Genomic DNA, 21,383 nt, shown 5'->3' with positions numbered 1-21,383 from the left:
ACTATTCTCTCTTTGTCTCCATCCTGATTCCTGAAGGCATATGGCTCAGAAAAATTGTACCCAGGTGAGAGAGTTCATTCTCCTGGGCCTCACAGATCGCCAGGAGCTGAAGATGCCCCTCTTTGTGACATTCTTATCCATCTATCTTTTCACTGCAGTCGGCAATCTGGGTTTGATCATGGTCATTAGAACAGATTCAAGACTCAACACACCCATGTACTTCTTCCTTAGCAACCTGGCTTTTGTTGATTTCTGTTACTCTTCTGTCATCACACCCAAAATGCTTGGGAATTTCTTGTACCAGCAAAATGTTATATCCTTCAGTGCATGTGCTGCACAGTTAGGCTGCTTCCTCAGCTTCATGGTATCTGAGTGCTTGTTACTGGCTTCCATGGCCTATGACAGATATGTGGCCATTTGCAAACCTCTGCTCTACAGGATCACAATGTCCCCAGCTACCTGTATTCAGCTTATAGCTGTACCCTACAGCTTCAGCTTCCTGATGGCACTGTTTCATACCATCCTTACTTTCCGTCTCTGCTACTGCCACTCCAACACTGTCAATCATTTCTACTGTGATGACATGCCCCTCCTCAGACTGGCTTGCTCAGACACACACTCCAAACAGCTGTGGGTTTTGACCTGTGCGGGTGTCACATTCATTTCTTCTGTTCTCATAGTCTTTGTCTCCTACATGTTCATTATTTCTTCCATCCTGAGGATGCGCTCGGCTGAGGGGAGACGCAAAGCCTTCTCCACATGTAGCTCCCACATGCTGGCAGTGACCATATTCTATGGGACCTTGATCTTCATGTACCTACAGCCCAGCTCTAAGCATTCCCTTGACACAGATAAAATGGCCTCCGTGTTCTACACAGTGATCATCCCCATGTTGAACCCCTTGATCTACAGCCTCAGGAACAAGGATGTGAAAGAGGCTCTGAAAAAAATCATGAAGAGACAACAGGTTTGTGTGTCCATGGAACTAAAAAAATAACTTCAATGAACAAAAATAGATTTTCCTTCATCCTGTTTTTCCTCATTAATAAAACTAGCTATGGTGACTTTGTCATATCTGTTATTCAATAAATACCTGTTCATTAAAAAGTAAAATCATTCTCTGTATTTTTTGGTACGTAATTTTGACTTATTTCACATGTAGAGGACACCATGATGATTTACATTGTAATTTCTCACCTAAAAAAAATGTTTTCTAAACAATTATCTCATTTGATAGGTATAAAACTAGATACTTGTCTACAATAGACAAAAGCATAGGCACCCAAAATGCCCAGTCTAGGATTATATGAGTGCTTTAACATTATATTCAAAATTGAATTTGAATAATACATTTCAAATTAAATGGAATGATATTTTCTGATAAAATTATACAAATAATGACCCAGACTTTCCACTGAAGATGATCTTTCCCTCAGCAGAGACTAGGCAATGCCTGCAATTGTTATTATGTGAGAGTGTGGTGTCAAAGAATGTTACTGCTACAGAGAGAGGAAGGCCAGATGCTATGAAAATATTCTACTAAGCACAGCATAGTCCTTTATGCAAAGATTGGTTACAGTGGCAACTCTGAGAAAGTGTGCCCTGAACAATTATATGCTTAAAAATTGTCATATTGTCAACTGGTTGATTCTTAGTGCTGCTCAAAAATTTTAGAACCTTGCTGGTTTTCTCTTTCTCTTTGTTCTACCTATTAAGATTGATATTATAATTAAAATCCCAATTAATTTTGTTTTAACTATTCTTGTCTGTCAGTTTGTATCCCAGATATTTGGGGGTTCATTTATCATTTTTGCATGAATTTATAATTGCTAAATTTGCTTGTTTTCTCCTGTTACCTAAACTCTGTTTTCTGGTGGTGATTATTGTCTTAAAGTCTTATTTTTTCCCACTTTCTTTAGTGTAACAATTTCAGCTTTCTCTTGGTTGTTATTTGCATGGATTAATATTTCATACTTTTAGTTTAAATGTGTTTTTTAGTACAATTGGTGTTTCTTAAGAACAGCAATCTTGACTCTTTAATAAACTTAATACTCTGCCTTTTTGATTGGAGTATTTAAGGCATTCATATTTCTTATAATTATTGGTGAAATTGAATTTATGTTTGTTATTTCACTAACTATATTCGAAATTGTTTGTACTTTTATGTTTCCTTATTTCAGAACTTCTGGACTCTTTTGTTTTGCAGTATTTTACTTAGATATTTAATTCCTAATTTGTTAAATAAACAAGTACACACACATAAACACACACACACACATACATACACCCTGGCACACACCCCCACACCAGTTTTTGATCTTGCTCATCCTATTTGATATTGGTATGGGTTTTGTTGCTTTTATTTGTTTTCTCAGTAACTTTTTTGGGGTAATTCTGGAAAATCTGTGTTTCCTGTAGTGTGTGGTTCTATAGTTTAAATGGTTAATATGCTCAAAATGCCCAAGTGTCCAAACACCACAAACATTGCCATTTTATATAGTTCATACAGTTTTACTTGAATAAACATTTTTCACATTATTTTTAAAATTTGACTAATTCCAAGAATCCTGGAAAATGAGATTTTCAAATGTGTACCAGTGTTTTTCTTGATTTTATGTGGGATGCATTCATGGAAGTCCTTATCACACAATTCCTGAAGTCCCTCACATGTCTTTTTCTTGATCAAAAACATAAGAATTAATTAGTGTTTTGGTTTAGATATGAGGTATCCTCCAAATGCACACATATAAGACAATGCAAAAAATACTAGAGGTGAAATGATTGGGTTATCAGAGCCTAAACCTCATTGGTGTGCTAATTCACTCATCGGGATTAACTGAGTGCAAAATGTATGCTGGTAGAGTGTGGCTAGAGGAGATGGGTCATTGGAGGTATGTCTTTGGGGTACATATTTTATCTTTGGTTAGGCAAGAAGTCTGTCTCTCTGTTTCCCAATTCCAGGTTCTGATCTCATCCTTCTGCCATGAAGTTCTGCCTCCCCTCAGGTCCAGGGCAAAGGTGTCACCTACAGACTGAGGTCTCTGAAACCATGAACCCCCAGATAAACTTTTCATCTTCTAATTATTCTTAACAGGTCCTTGGTCACAGAGCCAAAATTAGCAGACTAAAATAGAAATTGCTACTGAGACGTAGGGTCATTTTTATGACTAACCTACTTATTCTGTGGTTCAGAAACTTTTAAAACTTTTTGGAATTTTTATGGGTGAAATTTTCAAAATTTTGGAGATGAAATAGGGAAAAAACTTTAGAATACTGTGAGCAGAGCTCGATAGGTGATTTTGGTAGGAGCTCAAAGCACCAGAGTGCTGATAGGACTATGGACAGTGAAGACTGGACTCCTGAAGGTTCAGAGGTGGAAGACACCATTGGAAATTGAACTAAAGATCATTTGTGTAACATTCTGGCTAAGAAGTTGTCTACATTTTACCCATGTTCTGAGATTTTCTGTGAGGCTGAATTTCTTAATCTGGTGGAAGAAATTTCTGAGAAGCATAGCATTCAAGCTGTGGCATGGATATTGTTGGAGGCTTTTGGCCAAGTTTATTGTGGTTATCAGGAGCATAAAGCAAGCAGAGTATTTGAAAAACTTGCATTTTGGCCAGAAATGATTTTATGTGGAATGCATTCATGGAAGTCCTTTCCACACAATTCCAGAAGTCCTTCACATATCTTTTTCTGGATCAAAAACATAAGAATTAATTAGTGTTATGTTTAGATATAAGGTATCCTCCAAAAGCACATGTTAGACAATGCAAAAACTACTAGAGGTGAAATTATTAGGTTATCAGAGCCTAAACTTAATTGGCATGTTAATTCACTGGGACTAAGAAAGATGTGGTTATTAAAGACATTATAGCCATTTAGTAAATGCTAAATACTTTCCCCAGAAACATAAGGAAATAAGATTCCTCTCAGGAATTGAAAATACCACACCCATATCAGGATATGGCTGCAAAAGTACAAAGTTCTTTGAGAAAAAAGCATGGGAGCATCCTGTTTGCACGGGGGGAACTAGAAAGTTTTCACCATGCTCAGCCACCCAGAAACTCAGAGGCTGCTTCAGCCAGAGTCCCAGGTGTTTTCAGTTAGACCATTATAATTATACATAATTTTTGGATTTATTATGACAAATCATACAGGAAAGGAATTTGATTTCAATCCCCATTTTCCCCTCTTTTCCTTTCCTCCTCCCTATTCCTATTCTCCCTTCTCTACCAATCTTCATTTCACTCCTTTATTTATTTATGATTGTTTTTCCTACATATGCATAAAGGTGAAATTTCCTTTGGTATATTTACATATGTATATAAAAAGGTTTTGTTAAAATTATTCCATTCCCCATTCCCTTCCACCATGTCTCTCCCTCTGGATATTAACCCAAGTTCCTATCATGGAACATTAATACTACCATCACAGTAAACATGAAGATTAATTCTTTCAACCTAAAATTTTCTCTTTGTATTTAATAGTCAAATATTTTGATTTCTTCTAGACTTTTTCCTACTGGGAAAAACTCTTTGACATTCAGATTAAGAAATGAGAAGATGAAACCAACATGTAAAGAAACTTTGCTAACCATTTTTAATTTGATGTTGAAAGAATGTTGTAACAAAAGAAAAATCCTAACAAATTCTGCTTAACAATTTCTGCTCATTGCCATTTGAATTTCATTTAATTTATTTACTTGTATAAATATGCATAGAAGATTTCTCCTTAGTTGTTCAAATCCCAATACCAGACACAAAGTTATGATGCTTTGTAACAAGACATAAATATTAGTAGGGATTTTTTCCCTCCATATAAAGTATGTTTGCAAATTTGGACAAACTTATAGAGTATATATATTCATTCTTATTATTATCTTAAAGATAATTACATTGTACAAAACTATGTGAAAATTTTTATTTAATGCTTGTATATAAAGCAGATAACTCCACCACTTTATTCTCACAAAACCTATTCATCATCAAATCCAGAATCCCTGGGAATGTCTGCTTTTCTTAAGGTTTATGTCAAATGCATTGCTGACCTTTGCACAAACGAATTTTAAGCTTATTGTGTGTGAACTCATTTTTTAAAAAAATATTCGGTCTATTTGAGTTCTATAGAAGATATACTCGGACATATGACCTATCCTCAGTAACATGTTGACCTCTCTAAATTATTAAGATAGCAGAAAATTCTGCTTTTGGAAAACAAAAATTATTTCATAATTTCTTCTTCCCCCTTCCACTTCATTCACCACAAAGCCTTTTGCAATATAGATAATTATTTTTTTTATTTCCAAAAATATTCCCTTATTCAATTCAGGCTGCCATAATAAAATACCATATAATGGGGAAATTAAAAGATTGTAACTGATTTCACAGCTGTTCTGGAAACCAGAAGCCCAAGATCAAGTTTTTTGTCTAATTTGGTTACTAATTGGACATGCCTTTTTACCTTTTAAGCAGGTTTCATCTTTCTGTGTCTTCATACATCCTCTTTGTGGGGACACAAAAAGGAGGAGATAGAAGAAGAGAGAGGGAGAAAGCACACTCTGGGTATCTCTCTTCCTAAGGTCACTAATCCATCATGAAACCCCCACTCCCATGACCTCTTCTAGTCCTGATTACCTCCCCAAAGCACCATCTTCAAATACCATCACATTGGGGATTAATGTTCAAAATATGAATGAGGGCGTAATGCACTCATAGCTAGTGTATTCTTCTCTGGCAACTATTGAAAGCATATACTTTTCTTGCTATGACCTCAGTTGCTTAAGAAAATAATCTTAAAGAGTACTCTTTAGACAAGATAAAAAGGAATTCAGTGATAATTTATATAAATCATGAGCATTTCAAAAAGGAAATTAATTAGTACATTATGTCTTCAAATACTCTGGAATAGGGTCTTGGGAATTGGCTACTCAGTATTTTGAAAAATATGTTGTGAGAATATTCACAGTGCAATTCTTTTCTCTTGTTCAAAGATAAATTCAAACCCTATCACTAAACAACAACACCAGTATGAAGGAGGAAAACAAGAATCATTTAACAAATAACATTCCCCAAATGGGAGTACTAGGGCAGTAAGTGATGCTACCTTCAGATCTGTGATCTGCAATTCCTCAAAACCACAGAACAAGTCTAATTCATCTCTAGTCTATCATGGGAAATAGGCTGTAATTTTTATGAAGATTGCATCAGTCTTCCTTTGGGATACAGTCACTAACAAAATCCGGTAGGTTGGTGCTGCCCAAACACCTGTGGAGATGAAATAGGAACACCTTCTACCCAAGTAAGTGTGAAAAATATACTTCAAAATTGGGATAAAAATGAACATTTTAAAACTGAAGTAGATAGAATCCAATAGGTTTTAGATTAAAATATTTCAACCCGGAGCAGTGGCACACACCTGTAATCTCAGCTGCTCAAGAGGCTGAGGCAGGAGGATCGAAAGTTCAAAGACAGCCTCAACAAAGGCAAGGTACTAAGCAACTTATCGAGACCCGAAATAAAATATAAAATAGGGCTGGGGATGTGGCTCAGTGGTTGAGTACCCCTGGGTTCGATCCCCAGTAAAAAAATAAATAAATAAGTGACTCTTTCTAAAATAAAGCTAAATAATATTTCCTCTACTTTTGTTTAAGTTATATATTTATGCATTATTATATAAAATGTATGTCCTTTTAGTTTGAACTGGAAAAAATATTTCAGAATTCCAAGATATAATGTATTAGATGATTTAGAAAATTAGTAATTCAATCAACTAGTTTGAAATCTATGTTAAAACTGTCCTCCCTTTTGCAAAAGACAGACATTTTTCCTCAGATGAGAAGAGAGTGTACCCAAAACAAATCATCAATATCTCACTTTGATATAAATAAAGATATTATTTATATTATTTATGAACAAGAGGCATTAGGTATTGAAATGTTTTTGTAAAAATGAATCTAAAATTTTACATTGCCAAATATCTTAGAAGGGGCTGCAGTAGGAAATGATTGAAAAAGTCATGATTTCCACTTGTGAGCCTACAATCTGTCAAAAGAAGAGATATGCAAACAGCTGCCTCCCATTTGTGTAAGATGAATTGTAAATAAGTTTGCATAAAATGTTTTCATAGCACAAAGATGAAAGGTGGTAACCAAGCCTGGGGATAGAAAATCAGAGAAGCCTAGAAGGATAAAGTACAGTTTTTCATAAGGAAGAGAATATATGAGAACAAGTAACACTGTATTCTACTGGAGAACTTCAAGATAATTGTCTTCATTATATTCCTGTGTATTAGTTTTGACAGAAGGATAGAGATGTGGCTGGAATTAACATGGGCAATATTGTAAAAGGTCATATAAAATGCCTTTTCAAGTATAATGCATACTCTACCTTTGAGACAAAACAAAGTAGCAAACTGAACTTCAAATAGGTGTTAAACAGTGTGGTCTTACCAGGTTATCTCCAGACATGGAAAACGAAATTTCAGTAAATTAGCTTCTCAATTACAACCATGACCCAGATAACAATGTTCAAATCAACAGTGGACCACATGTATAATGGTGGCCCCATAAGTTTGTAACACCTCGTGATGTTGCAGCCTTTTTAGCTTGTGCAAATACTGTTGAGATTTGCACACAATAGCAAATTTGCTTTCTGGTGCATTCTCAGAGTGTATCATGGTTATTAATCATATTGTGGCTATACTCAAAAGAGGACTTACAAATCTGTAGAAACACAAACTAGGCTTGCAAAATCTTTTACCACCTATCTATCTCAGGTAATGGTAAGCAACAGCATTGTTCTTTGATCAGCCTATCATGAGTGGTTGTCCTCATTATAGAAAGTAGTAGATACATATATGCATATATGCTAAAAAAGTGATATTCATGTCTACACTAGATGAATATTTATCCTCTTTTTCTTCCAATAGATCTAATAGCATGAGTCAACCCAGAGGGAAACTTTCCATTTACTTAATAGTAAAGAGGGAGCTTACCTCTATTTAATATAGAACCAAGAGCATTTTAAATCTTTGTCAAACTACCATTGCATTTCATTGCCATTATTAAAGCTCAAGCTTCATATTTTTAATGATATGCCACATTGCTTCTCTAAAAGAAGAGAAAAAATTATGATAAAAATAAAACATCATGGGCTATTGTATAAGTAAGACTGTACCTGATGGAAGGAAAGCCTGTTGGTGTAGAGTCAGGATAGATGACCAATCTAATTCAGGAAGTATTTTCTGAGGATCTTCTGAATAGTGACTTCTGTGCCACAAGTTCTAGAAATAGAAAAGAACTTTCATATGCTTTACTCCAAAGATAATTATATTTCTTAAGATTTTGATTTAGTGGTAAAAGATACTTGGTTTTAAAACAAATCCTGGTGTATGTATATGCATATGTATGTAGACATACCTGCATGCATATATTTAGAAGCATATGTGCACACTCAAAGATAAATTCACACATTCTCTATCTCACAGAAACATGTATTTTCTTAACAAGAATATAGCATAAAATGATTGGTGCAAGTACTAAGTCTAAGAAAAAGTGACACTATAAAAATATCTAAAAAATAACTAAAGAAATTGTCCTGAGGAGCTGAGGGTATTTTTTGCTGCTGGGAGGTGGTTGTGGAGAAGCAGTATATGTGTTGCATTTGTGAAGCTGGTGGCAAACTTGGAAGACTTGGGGAGGAAAAGGAGTGAGTGCTAAATCATCTCTATGAAACATTATTGAAAAGTGAAAACACTGACTATTTTAATAGCATACATTATATTTTTATAAAAGAAAATAATGCATTCTGGTAATTCTTCTGGATTTATGTAATCATATATATTACAAGATAATCATCTTTTAGATATTTTTTGTATGTTCTGTGACAGTTTATAACACATGTTTCTTGCATTGGATCATGGATCAAGATGCCTCTAGTCAAGACAAGAGTTTCAGTTTGAGCAGACACTAATGCATAATTGCCTATTCCTTTTTAAAAATAATGTTTCTTTAAAATGAAGATGCATTTTTGTTTTTTCACATGCAAATTATAATATAGGATACTCAAGATGTATGGGTCCATCTTTTCCTCCATGTTAACGTTGCTCTCATTAGGTACAAACAAATGTGTGAGGTTGGCAAAATGGAATGTAGCTCATTTTTTTTAGTATGAATAAAAAATGAATTAGAATTCTATTTTAAAGTGACTGCTTTCCATGGATTACATGCTTAATAAACATTCTAGAGCCAATAAATACAAACTCTACAATCTGAAACCATTCTGAGATAACCAAAAAAAATATGCTTCAAGACCCATTAGTCAAAATTAGATAGGAAATACAAGTTATTTTGTTTGTGCAGTATTTACACCAACTCTCTTTTCTTGTGCTTATAAAGCAGTATATATGTTTTCTTCAAAATTGCTTTTAATTTTTTTATGCAGTGGCAGGGGGATATAAGATATTACATTTAGGAATTGTGTACAAAGAAACCATATGTGTGTGTGTGTGTGTGTGTGTGTGTGTGTGTGTATTTATACACTCTCCTAAACCAAACTTTATATTGATATTTGTTTTCCAACTGTAAATAGTCCAAAGAAAAATGTGAAGATATTCCTTTTAAAACAATATGCTAAGGATGCAATTCTTTGATAAAATCTTACCCTAAATATTAGAAATGAGAAAGAATTAATAGTGGTTGAAAAAAGAGTACAGCAGAGGTAAAAGGCATGAACCATCATCTGTTCAACAGGATCAGACAAATAAAAAAGGAAGGAGAAACAAATGTGTTAGGTGATCTTTAGTCCAAAGAATTCTCTGTTGGGCAACTGAGCATTTTGGGTTTTGCCTTTTATTTATAATTGTTTTTTCAAAGAATTTGTTAAGTAAAAAGAGAGATGATGGCAGCTAACTACATCAAAACTCAGTTATCAGTTGGGTTATTCCAGTATCATTAGTCTTTTGTCGTTGTCTGTGATGTGTTGTGTGGTGACGCTAAAAAGTCATATATATATAAATTATTTGTTATTTATATATATATATATATATATATATATATATATATATATATATATAAATTATTTGTTCTAATCAGTTATAAGTGACAGCAGAATGCTCTTTGATTCATTGTACACAATTTTTCACTTCTCTGATTGTACACAAAATAGGATCACACTATTTGTATAATCTTACATGCACCTAGGGTAATGATGTCCATCTTATTTCACTGTCTTTCCTATTCCCATGCCCCTCTTTTCCTCTCCCTTCCCTCTGCCCAATATTTGGGGCAAGATTTTATCAAACAACTGCATTGTTAGCTTGAGTTTTAGAGTCCCAGATTACAGAACAAAACTGAAAACACAACCAAAACTAAAAACAGTCACAAGTCAATTTTATAGATTCTTTATTAAAGTCATAGCATTGTGACAGTTAGTGGGGGCTAACATATGTAGCAGGAAATTTATTATACTTTTGATGGGGACAGCTTTTGGTCATGTGAATGTTTCCATAGTCATGGAACTTCCTACAGTGATAACAGACATCTCAAAATGCAATGAAATCAATGCCCATGGTATACTATCTGTTTTTCTTTTCTTTTTCCCTCTGTCCTGCTTCTCTCTCTCTCTCTCTCTCTCTCTCTCTCTCTCTCTCTCTCTCTCTCTCTCTCTCTCTCTCTTATTTTAAAGGATTAAACTGTGAGGTTTTTAGAGTTTTACAAGAGACTATTCTTGAAAAACAACCTGATATATTCAACTTACTAAGGCCCTACTCTTTCCCCCTAAACTTTCAGTAGTGCCCAAGGGAGGCTAAAGTTTAGATCACTCTATTCTCCACAAGAACTTTGATTCACTATTAAATTCTGTTTAATGAACATGACGTTGTCATTCCACGGCCGTCATCTTCCTATATGTGGGACAATGCAGAATCCACCTTGTATAAAGTGAAATTGTTCTTTCTTTTTAGTTACCCCAGTTAAATAGACCCATGGAAAATCAAATGCACAAGAGACCTGTGAAATCAGTAATAGTATGAATTGCTAGGGTGCCATGGGGAGGCAAGTTAAGGAAATAACTATTTTGCTTAAGTACACACTTGTTCATGTATTACAGCTTGTCATGTTTATGCTGAGAGTAAATCAAAGAGAGAGAAAGAGAGAGAGAAGGAGCAGGTGAGAAGAGGAGAGGAAGGAAGAGAGATTCTCTTAATGGCAGAAGTAAAGTTATAACTACTTGCTGTGTTACCAGTCATATTGTATATACTTCTTGTCTTGGAGATAAAAATCTGAGAGGTACATGCCTGCTTTAATGTATGACAAATTTCTGATATATCAATAATACATGGTAAAAAATAACAAATTATGTAATAAACTGTGGTTATGAAGTTAAGCTATTATAATTAATAAAATTTCATAATTACAAAGTTTAACAAATATACTAATGGAATAAAATGAATGTAAAAATGATTTTTGAATTTGCAATCTTCCTGCCTCAGCCCCCTGAGCCTCTTGAATTATAGGCACGTGCAACTGCACCTGCACTAATATATGTTTTTAAGTAAATACTAAAGATATGACAGGACCCATACAAATTGATGTAAATCCATTAAAAAGCGAATGCCTTTTTTATTTTAGTAAAGCAAAATATATTTAAGGCATGTGGATATTCATTGCTTTGTACCTGGCAAATTGGTACTTCCCATACAAAGATGTCTTTGCAACTCTCTATCAGGAAACATGTGAACAAACAATGTTGGTCCTGTGTTGGTGGAATAAATTTACATGGACAATTGCTCCAAATATTTATAGGTCTTTGCCTATGTTGGTATTATATCTATTTTCTCCCTTCTTATTGTCTTTATCTCCTATCTGTACATTATTTCTGCCTTCTATGGATTCTCTTGGCTGAGGAAAGATAACTACATTGAGAATATAATGATAAGGTTTAGAGACTCCTGAGTCTACAAGCATGAGTTTGAACTCCACCTGTTTGAATTCAGTTTCTTAAACGATTAGAGACTTCTATCATTTTTATAATGAGGTTATTTTTGTGTCTTTCATGTTAATCTTCTGCAATATTATGAAGATGCATAGAAAGCTATAGTGAGCTCTTTGTGGTAAGAAATGTAATTAGAATAAAAAAAAAACAGAGAATTCCAATATGGGATTCAGGTGTGATGGCTTAAGTGACACCCTTAGAATAGATTTATTCATTTATGATACGAATATCAACATTTCTTAATACAGTGATATTTTTAAATATTTGAAAGATTAATGTTAAATTTTAAGTAAGACAATGCAAAGTACTTTAAATAAAGAATGAGTCACTGCAGACTGACTCCCAACCATCAACTCTTGAACTTGTAAATACAATTTGGAGGATTGTATTTATATAATTGTAAATTCAATTAATATTTTGTTTCTCACAAAAATCTTCTTTTGATCTTCATTCCACTGTCAGTCTTCAAGCATACTAATGATTTCAATATTAAAATACTATCATGTTTGTATTAAATTATTTTTTGGAATATTAAATAAATGTAGAAATATTAAGCTTGATTAGACTCTCCATTTTCTTCATCCACATGTTCCAAAGACACATGGCTCAGAAAAATTGCACCCAAGTGACAGAGTTCATTCTTGTGGGCCTCACGGATCGCCAGGAGCTGAAGATGCCCCTCTTTGTGACGTTCTTATCCATCTATCTTTTCACTGCAGTCGGCAACCTGGGTTTGATCGTGGTCATTAGAACAGATTCAAGACTCAACACACCCATGTACTTCTTCCTTAGCAACCTGGCTTTTGTTGATTTCTGTTACTCTTCTGTCATAACACCCAAAATGCTTGGGAATTTCTTGTACCAGCAAAATGTTATATCCTTCAGTGCATGTGCTGCACAGTTAGGCTGCTTCCTGGCCTTCATGACGGCTGAGTGCTTGTTACTGGCTTCCATGGCTTATGACAGATATGTGGCCATATGTAGCCCTCTGCTCTATATGGTGATCATGTCCCCAGGAGTCTGCGTTCAACTTGTAGCCGTCCCCTATAGCTACAGCTTCCTGGTTGCACTCTTCCATGCGGTCCTTACCTTCCGCCTGTGCTACTGCCACTCCAACACCATCAACCATTTCTACTGTGATGACATGCCCCTCCTCAGGCTCACTTGCTCCGACACCCACTTCAAACAGCTGTGGATCTTTGTCTGTGCTGGTGTCATGTTTATTTCCTCCCTTCTGACTGTCTTCGTCTCCTACACGTACATTATTTCTGCCATCCTGAGGATGCGTTCAGCTGAGGGAAGACGCAAAGCTTTCTCCACGTGTGGCTCCCACGTGCTGGCAGTGACCATATTCTATGGGACCCTGTTCTTCATGTACCTACAGCCCAGCTCTAAGCATTCCCTTGACACCGATAAAATGGCCTCCGTCTTCTACACAGTGATCATCCCCATGTTGAACCCCTTGATCTACAGCCTCAGGAACAAGGAGGTCAAAGAGGCTCTGAAGACAATCCTCAAGAGAAAAATGGCTTTTATGTTTATGAAATTAAGAAAGTGATTTGAATAAGTAAAAGTGAACTTTTTAGTGTGTTTCTGTTTGCTTTTTTATAATTTTTTTTGGCACTGAAAATCTATCGGCATGATTGTTTCTTAAGTAATTTATGTACATCTGTTCAATTTTTTATTTGTTTTAATTAGTTATACATGACAGTAGAATGCATTTGTGCACTTTAATATATCATACGTAGATGGGATATCATTTTTGTTCACTTTATAACAAAATTCCTATAAAATTTCACATAGACTGTGACTTTAGGTATAAAAAGAACTGTAAGAATTTATACCCTTTCTCTCATTTTTCAAATGGAAAATGTATGAACTATAGTTTTCTGGTCCATAAGAATTTGTGCCAGTTTTCCAATGAAAAATACATAAAAACTATCAGTATATACCTAACTATAGTCATAGCAAAGACAAAAGTTCAGAATTCCCTTCTATACCAATCCTCAGTTTTAAATTCTAAGACGGCATTACAACTTTCCATATGAAAATCAAATTATCCTAATGTGATACATTTCTTAGAGCACTAATTTTTTGAAACCATGCATGATAGTATAAAACTGCCATTTAGTTTGCATCTGCCAACTTGTCCATGTTAAAAGGAACATTCTACTCTTACCTTACCACTGGTCAAACATGACCTTTTACATCCTGGAATTCTTTAATTGAGATGATTTCTTATGCCTAGAGACCAGTTAGGTTTCTTTGTCCAGATTATCTAAAAAGATATAATTCAGAGATAGAATTATACTTCAGTCTACCCCCAAATTACATTTCAGGGGAAGGGATAATCAAATTCTAAACAAATATGCTCACAGTTGATTGACACAAAGCCTTTATGTTTATAGATCGTTTTGTTCATAGACCATTTACCAGTACTTGGGATTACAAGTAGTTCTCCTAGGAAAATTATGTCTGGGTGACCTGGTCATTATTTATTAGAGCGTATATTACAACACAATGTCCAGTGGGCAAGGCAGCCTTATGCATAGAGACGATGCCTCCTAGTCAAAGATGGTGCATAGATTCCAAACATATCATTGTAGTACATATATATTATACTGGATTAGTCAACTTTCACATCAGTTAAATGAGAACACTGTTACTCAGTCTAATCTTTTTGAGAAATAAGCAACATCAAAAGTTTATGATGGGAGTTTGTACATTATCTCCCTTTTTTCTATGAGCCAGAAATCCTGGATTCTAATCCCAACATAATTAATTATAATTCACAAGACCTAGAATAAGCAATTTACAAAAAGAATGACATTACACAGCAACTGATAACCGTATATATGTGTTTTCTCTCTTTGATATATATATAATATCATGATTTGACCTTTTGGGGGGATATTGAAGTCAGGGGCACTCTAACACTGAGTCACATCCCCAACCCTATTTTGTATTTTATTTATAGACAGGGTCTCACTGAGTTGCTTAGCACCTCACAGTTGCTGAGGCTGGCTTTGAATTTGTGATCCTCCTACCTCAGCTTCCCGAGTCGCTGGGATTACAGGCGTGTGCCACCGCGCCTGGTTTGATTTGACCATTTTCAATCGCACAGAAGAAAGTTCTGAGTTTGTGACTCATGCTTATCTCTTTATTTTTGGTATCAAATTCTTGCACCAATATGGGTACCAAAGAGGCACAAATATAGAGATAGAAGAGGGAAAATGAAGTTATCAATATTCATAAATATGGACTGCATTGCAAAATAAAAATATGCATATAAAATCAAAATCAAGCTTATCGAAGCAGAGTATAGCATAAAATATAGAACATGACTAAAATTGAATCCAAAAACAGAAAGGAAGAGGGAGGAGGCAAGGAAGGGGGGAGGAAGAGATAGATCAACAACCTCATAGATATAATTGCTATTAACCATGTAAATCAGAGTCACAATCTTATGCAAGTCATTTCTGTCTATAGGATAAGCTCAAGCCCTATACCAATAAATCCTAGAGCTGCTATGCATGTCCATTTTCGAGGCATAGAGATTCAGACAATACCCAGCTCAGGCTGGGCAGCTCAGGTGTCCTGATAACATGGTAGCTAGCCTGGGGTGAACTGTTCAGTTTCTCCAAGGATCTAATAAAGTCAGAAACTTTATTCTCAAAAGACAAATAATTATCCAGTGAAGAAATTATCTCTTACCCCCCAAATTATAAGTCTCTACTGTAATTCCCTTCCAGGGTTTTACAAAGCTTTATAAACACCCCTACCTTTCATGGAATTTTAGATTTTACTAGAATTGCTGTGTTGTGCTGCACATGTAGCTTATTCTGCAGGAAATGCTAGTTTTCAGAGCCATCTTTTGCTCTGGATACAGCTTACACTGTGTGGTATTTGAATTAATCAGCAAATATGTAAGAGCAGCATTAAAATAATAAGGTATAAGCAGACACCCAAGTCAAATGCCATCGTTTTCTCTTCACCTTTAAAGTTTAATTTCAGTATGTCCAAGACCACTAAATCAAATCAGAAGTTTCAAAGAAGTGGTCATCTGAAACTTCTGGGATTATTAAATTGCAGTTGATGTTCACGTTTGTTCCATCTATTTAAGGTTATAATTTCAACTTCACCTGGCCCAATCATGAACTAATATGAGGTATGTTAGTAGTATTTAACCCCGTATCCTAACATTTGATTTTCAAGATTTGAAATCTAGAGTGTGGTTCAGCTTCTCTCCCAGAGTGGATAAAATGAGAGAGTTTTTTTTATGAGAGTGAATTATATCATATTGCAATGAAGCATGATGCTGTTAGTGTATTTATTTGGATGCTGAATTTTTTTTCCGATGGATGTGTGTTGGTGCTGGATTGCAAAAGAAGGACTTTCCCTAATCCCTGTTGTCACTTTGACTTCACAACTTCTGCTAGAGTTGAGAATTGATGACTTGCTAAATCCCTTTCCTGAGTTAAAGTCTGTCATTGGAAGAAATGTGTTATATCTGGGAGTCACAGAAAAAAACAAAAGCCGTTGTTTTCACAGAGTAGGGCATACGGACATCCAAAGTGATGACATGAACATTTGATATTTCTGCAGATCTACCACTTGGTGGACACAGCCATCTCTTAAATCTCTCCACAATCACACCTGTGTGTCAGGTTTGTATTCTTAAAATGAGTTTCTTTGATGTTACAGCTTTAGCCTTCTTAATATTCACTGTTCTATTTCTTCCAAAATTACTGTAGGCCTTAACTGTGATTTTTAAATACCTTAAATCTATATGAATCTATAACCTATAAGTGGCTCTGTTTGTTCTGACTAAACTAAGAAAGAGACACTAAATAGTATAGACACTAAATAGACTACATAAACTTCCAATAACAACTGTTTATATGTATAATGTATGTACTTTTTTAACATGGGGGCAGAAATTTTCACTTTATATAAATAGAAATATCATAGTGTAAGTAAGGCCATTTGAAAACTTCCTAGATTTTGGGTTCTCAAATATAGAACAGCTAAAGAAAGAGAAGAAAAATTTGAAGATGTTGGGGTAGTTAAATAAATTTCAAAGCAAGAGCTCCATAGAAAAGTGAATAGTGAATGTGAATGGCAATCCCCAAAATACTGACAGCCAGCAGGGTAAGGAATCACAGATAAGTTTCTGAGCAATTTCAAACCAAATGACTATTCTGGAAATACAGTGATTTCGGGCATGTGACTAAAAGATGGCAGTAGGCAGTAGAGTTTTTTAAGAACAAAACTGAATTTATGACAATAGTGATGATGATAGTAGTAATTCCTAATATTTTCATTACTATTAATAATGTGAATTGAGCACTTTTTAGGTGTTTGAGTGCATGTTATCAATTTCTACATTAACCAATATTTTGGAACTTGTGAAATTTTAGGTAAAGCACACATGATTTTCATAGACTGTAGGTAAGGGTTTGGGGATAAAGTGTTATCATCTGGGCTGTAAGGGTCTTCTAGAGACTTAATTGATTTAACCAAACATTGGATGGTTATTCTATCAATTAATGAACAGGGCATCTACCTTGTCCATCTATAGGGCTTAGGTAAAGTTTATCCAAGAAGACAGAAGAAAGAATGGGCCTGGGTGTGTAGCTCAGTGGTAGAGCACTTACTTAGCATATTGGGAGACCCTAAATTTAATCTCTAGCACTCAAAAAAAATGCAGAAATAATGACAATTATATGTCTCTGTTCTGCTTAAAGAAAGAATTTAAATTTTCTCATCTTTCTGGTTACTAGAAAGCAATATGCATAAAATAAACTACAGTCTATAGTATATTATTTTCCCTTTGTCACTGGATACTTAAAGATATAGGATAAAATAAGACTTCTGAATTATCTAAATATATATTATTCATCCTTAAGAAGAAAATTGTAAATATATGTTTGTGCATATGTCTAGGTATGTGCATGTATGTTTTTCAAAATAGTACTTATATTTTTTACTTTTCTCTAAAATTTCTAAATACTGCATATTGATAAAAGTATATTCAGAGCATGTAGATATGCATGAAGAAGAATATTCTATAAATACCCCCAAACTGTATGGTTAGAGATATACTGTCAATATTTTGGCTTATGACCTTATATGTTGCCATTGAAGTATTTTCTTTATATGGTTAAAAATTTTCTCATATTCTAACTTTCACACATTTTTATTTCCTTTGACTTATGTTTAATATAGTCTTATCTACACTTGTAGTCTGTGTGTGTGCGTGCATGCGCGCACACACACACACACACAAATCAGAAAATCCAAGTGTAATTGAGAGTACATATCACAGTTCTCCTTTGAGTAAATATAGCACACCTTTTTGAGTCTTTCCTGTTCTGATACCAATGTGGATTATTTCCTACAGAATTGAGATAACTCAGAGGGTTTGCTCTGGAGGGGTTTACTACATAAACTTCTATATCTGCTAAATGGCCAAACACAATCATTCAGCAGTGACTGAGTTCATCCTCCTGGGACTTACAGACGATCCTGAGTTTCAGGTCATTGTTTTTGTGATCCTTCTCATCATCTATTTAGTGAGTATCATAAGTAATCTTGGATTGATTGTTCTAATCCAATTCAGTTCTCAGCTTCAATCACCCATGTACTTTTTCCTCAGCCATCTGGCTTTTGTTGATTTTTGTTATACCTCCTCTGTGACCCCAAATGCCCTGGCTAATTGTTTATGTGAAATTAAAAGCATATCCCTTTATGCCTGTGCCGCTCAAGTGTGTTTGTTTGTAACATTTTCAGTGTGTGAAGTTTTCCTGCTCTCTGCCATGGCCTATGATAGATATGTGGCTATCTGTAATCCCTTGCGCTATATAATTCTCATGCCTAGGAAACTCTGTTTCCAAATAGTTACTAGCATATATATTTATGGATTCATCATGGGACTTACACAGACAGTGAGCACATTCATTTTGTCTTTCTGTGACTCAAACGTGGTCAACCAGTTCTTCTGTGATGATATCCCCTTGATTCCACTGGCTTGTTCTGACACCCAAGTCAAGGAGTTGATGTTGCTGACCATGGCTGGTTTCAACGTGTGCTTCTCTCTGCTCATAGTTCTCGTCTCCTACGTGTTCATTGTGTCTGCAATCCTGAAGAAGCACTCAGCTAAAGGAAGACATAAGGTTTTTTCTACCTGTGCTTCTCACTTATCTTCAATTACCATGTACTATGGGACAATCATTTTTATGTACTTACAACCCAAATCTAACCATTCCCTGAATACAGACAAATTTGCTTCAGTTTTCTATGTAGTAGTGATCCCCATGCTGAATCCCTTGATTTACAGCTTAAGGAATAAGGAGGTAAAGAATTCTGTAAAGAGGATTATACATAAGGTTCATTGGAGTAGCCATAAATGAGCCAGGTTGTTATTGAAAGAACGAAGAAATCGTTAACACCAGAGTTAGTGAGTCTAGATATGCTTGGGATCACAGAGTGCTGAAAACCTTCTTGTCTGTGGTTACTATAACCAGTAACTTAGTTTCCTGGTTTTTCTAGAATGGAAGCTTACTGTATACATTATTTAGACATAGATAGTATGTACATAGTAGGATTTTAATAATTATTTTTGTGAATAGATTAACTAAAAGAGACAAGCTCCCTGAGCACCGCTTGACCATAAGAGAATAACAAGTAATGAAGATTACAAAGATTAGTAATGAAATGATGACTTTATTTCAAATGGATTTGGGGCTCAGAACTTTAGGGTACATGAGCCATAACATGAATCATGCAAAGAGGAGGTAAAATTGTATTTCATAAGTTCTCTGGAAATATAGGAGAAGATCTTTTATTAGAGAATTTTTTTTGTTTTGTTGTTTAAATACTTTCAGCAGTTTATTAACTGATTTTATAAAAATCTTGTATTTTTTTTTCACAATTTCAGCAGGTCATGATGGCATAAAAAATGCAGCTTGTCATTCAACTGCTATTGTGACATAGTTTTGTTTCATTTCATTCCCCAAGAGTAACTTGTTACCTTTTACCTGTTCTGCTTGTTTACAAAATGTTGTATAAAACATACAGTTTGTTACCTCACAGAGTAACTTTCAGACTCATTCCAGATCTATTTTACCATGCCCAAGTTGCTTCAATATCTAAGTTACTGCTTTATTGAAGGACACAAAACTACCACCTTCAAGGTAAATATTTATTCTGTGCCCATCATTTAGAAACTATAAGAAGCACAAAATTTTTAAACAAAGCTCCCAGTTGGTAATTTTCATATCAACTATTAATATCTGAGTATGTCCAAATCTGATCATCTCTGTGTCCAATGATACTTAAAGTGAGCATACCACTTTTTTCAAGTAAAATATTCACTTACAATGTATTTTATGAAGGTGGGATTTAAGAAGTTATGCTATTTTCAAGGTTTTGTTTTCAAGGGTAAGGGAACTTCAACTTTCACTAACAATAAAAACTAAAACTTTCATCAAATGTGTCTATGTCTCATTGGTTTGGTGAACAGATATAAATCCATTACTTCTGGTACTTTGCACAAAAATAATTCTGCCAATAATGTGCAAACCTTGTTTGATGAACAAAGAAATCAAGACAGGAGGCATAGCTTCTGCATACACAGTCATGCACATGCAGCAAGCACACAGTTGCATATGCTTGAATCAAGATCTGAATTTGGTTTTACTTGATCCCAGCACTCAATTTCACAATGATTTTATTAAAATTTAAAATATTGATCAAACAAGATGGGCTATGGTTTAAAGTATTCCCTAGATGTCACCCAAAGAGTACATATATTAATAACATTTTATAGTGTTACAATTGCTGTATGGCAGAGAAGGGAAGCCACAAATAGCACATACATCTGCATTCCACCTTGATGTTTATTACACTGTGGAAAACACACACACACACACACACACACACACACACACACACACACGCACACACACATTATCAGGAAGCATTCCCAACATCAATCTTTAGTTCTTTACACTTAATGATGCTGAGTTCAGATCATCTCGGAATTTTCCAGCTTTCGCGAGGCTTTGCCACTGGCTACTTCAATCTATAGAGCCATATTCCAAGGCAGCAACGTAACCTTGGTAATTCTGGTTTCCATTTTTATCCCTAGACAAGTTTCTCTAAGACACTTAACAATTCTAGGACATATTTTTCTAATCCATGAAATGAAACATCTTATACATTTTAAAATTCTAAATATAGCTCTGCTTTTTTGATTAAATATTATTTAGTCTTAACCCTGGAATCTTCAGTTATTGGCAGAGTTTCAGTAGCTAATGTTTTTTGGAGGCTTAAAATTCTAACAGTGAGGGAAAAACATAGTGACAGGGAAAGATAGATTATCCACTA

General features: G+C 34.8%; 3 protein-coding genes across 3 annotated transcripts; all 3 read left to right on the top strand.

Annotated features, from left to right (window-relative positions):
• The first annotated feature begins 40 nt into the window (after positions 1-40).
• LOC113176045 (olfactory receptor 8U9-like) lies at positions 41-997 on the top strand. Its single transcript, XM_026380431.2, has one exon. It carries the CDS (start codon positions 41-43, stop codon positions 995-997), a length of 957 nt encoding a protein of 318 aa, XP_026236216.2.
• An 11,597-nt stretch (positions 998-12,594) lies between these two features.
• On the top strand, positions 12,595-13,551 carry LOC113176055 (olfactory receptor 8U9). The gene has a single exon (XM_026380440.2). It carries the CDS (start codon positions 12,595-12,597, stop codon positions 13,549-13,551), a length of 957 nt encoding a protein of 318 aa, XP_026236225.2.
• A 4,909-nt stretch (positions 13,552-18,460) lies between these two features.
• On the top strand, positions 18,461-19,405 carry LOC113176071 (olfactory receptor 5AL1-like). The gene has a single exon (XM_026380455.2). It carries the CDS (start codon positions 18,461-18,463, stop codon positions 19,403-19,405), a length of 945 nt encoding a protein of 314 aa, XP_026236240.1.
• The last annotated feature ends 1,978 nt before the right edge of the window (positions 19,406-21,383 follow it).

Source organism: Urocitellus parryii, chromosome 4 (genome assembly GCF_045843805.1).
Source record: "Urocitellus parryii isolate mUroPar1 chromosome 4, mUroPar1.hap1, whole genome shotgun sequence".
NCBI classification, from domain to species: Eukaryota; Metazoa; Chordata; class Mammalia; order Rodentia; family Sciuridae; genus Urocitellus; species Urocitellus parryii.
This window is presented reverse-complemented; position numbering and strand designations above follow the sequence as displayed.

Bases quoted from the DNA above. Each gene is read 5' to 3' on its own strand.
- LOC113176071 (XM_026380455.2), top strand. From the start codon at position 18,461: ATGGCCAAACACAATCATTCAGCAGTGACTGAGTTCATCCTCCTGGGA.
- LOC113176055 (XM_026380440.2), top strand. From the start codon at position 12,595: ATGGCTCAGAAAAATTGCACCCAAGTGACAGAGTTCATTCTTGTGGGC.
- LOC113176045 (XM_026380431.2), top strand. From the start codon at position 41: ATGGCTCAGAAAAATTGTACCCAGGTGAGAGAGTTCATTCTCCTGGGC.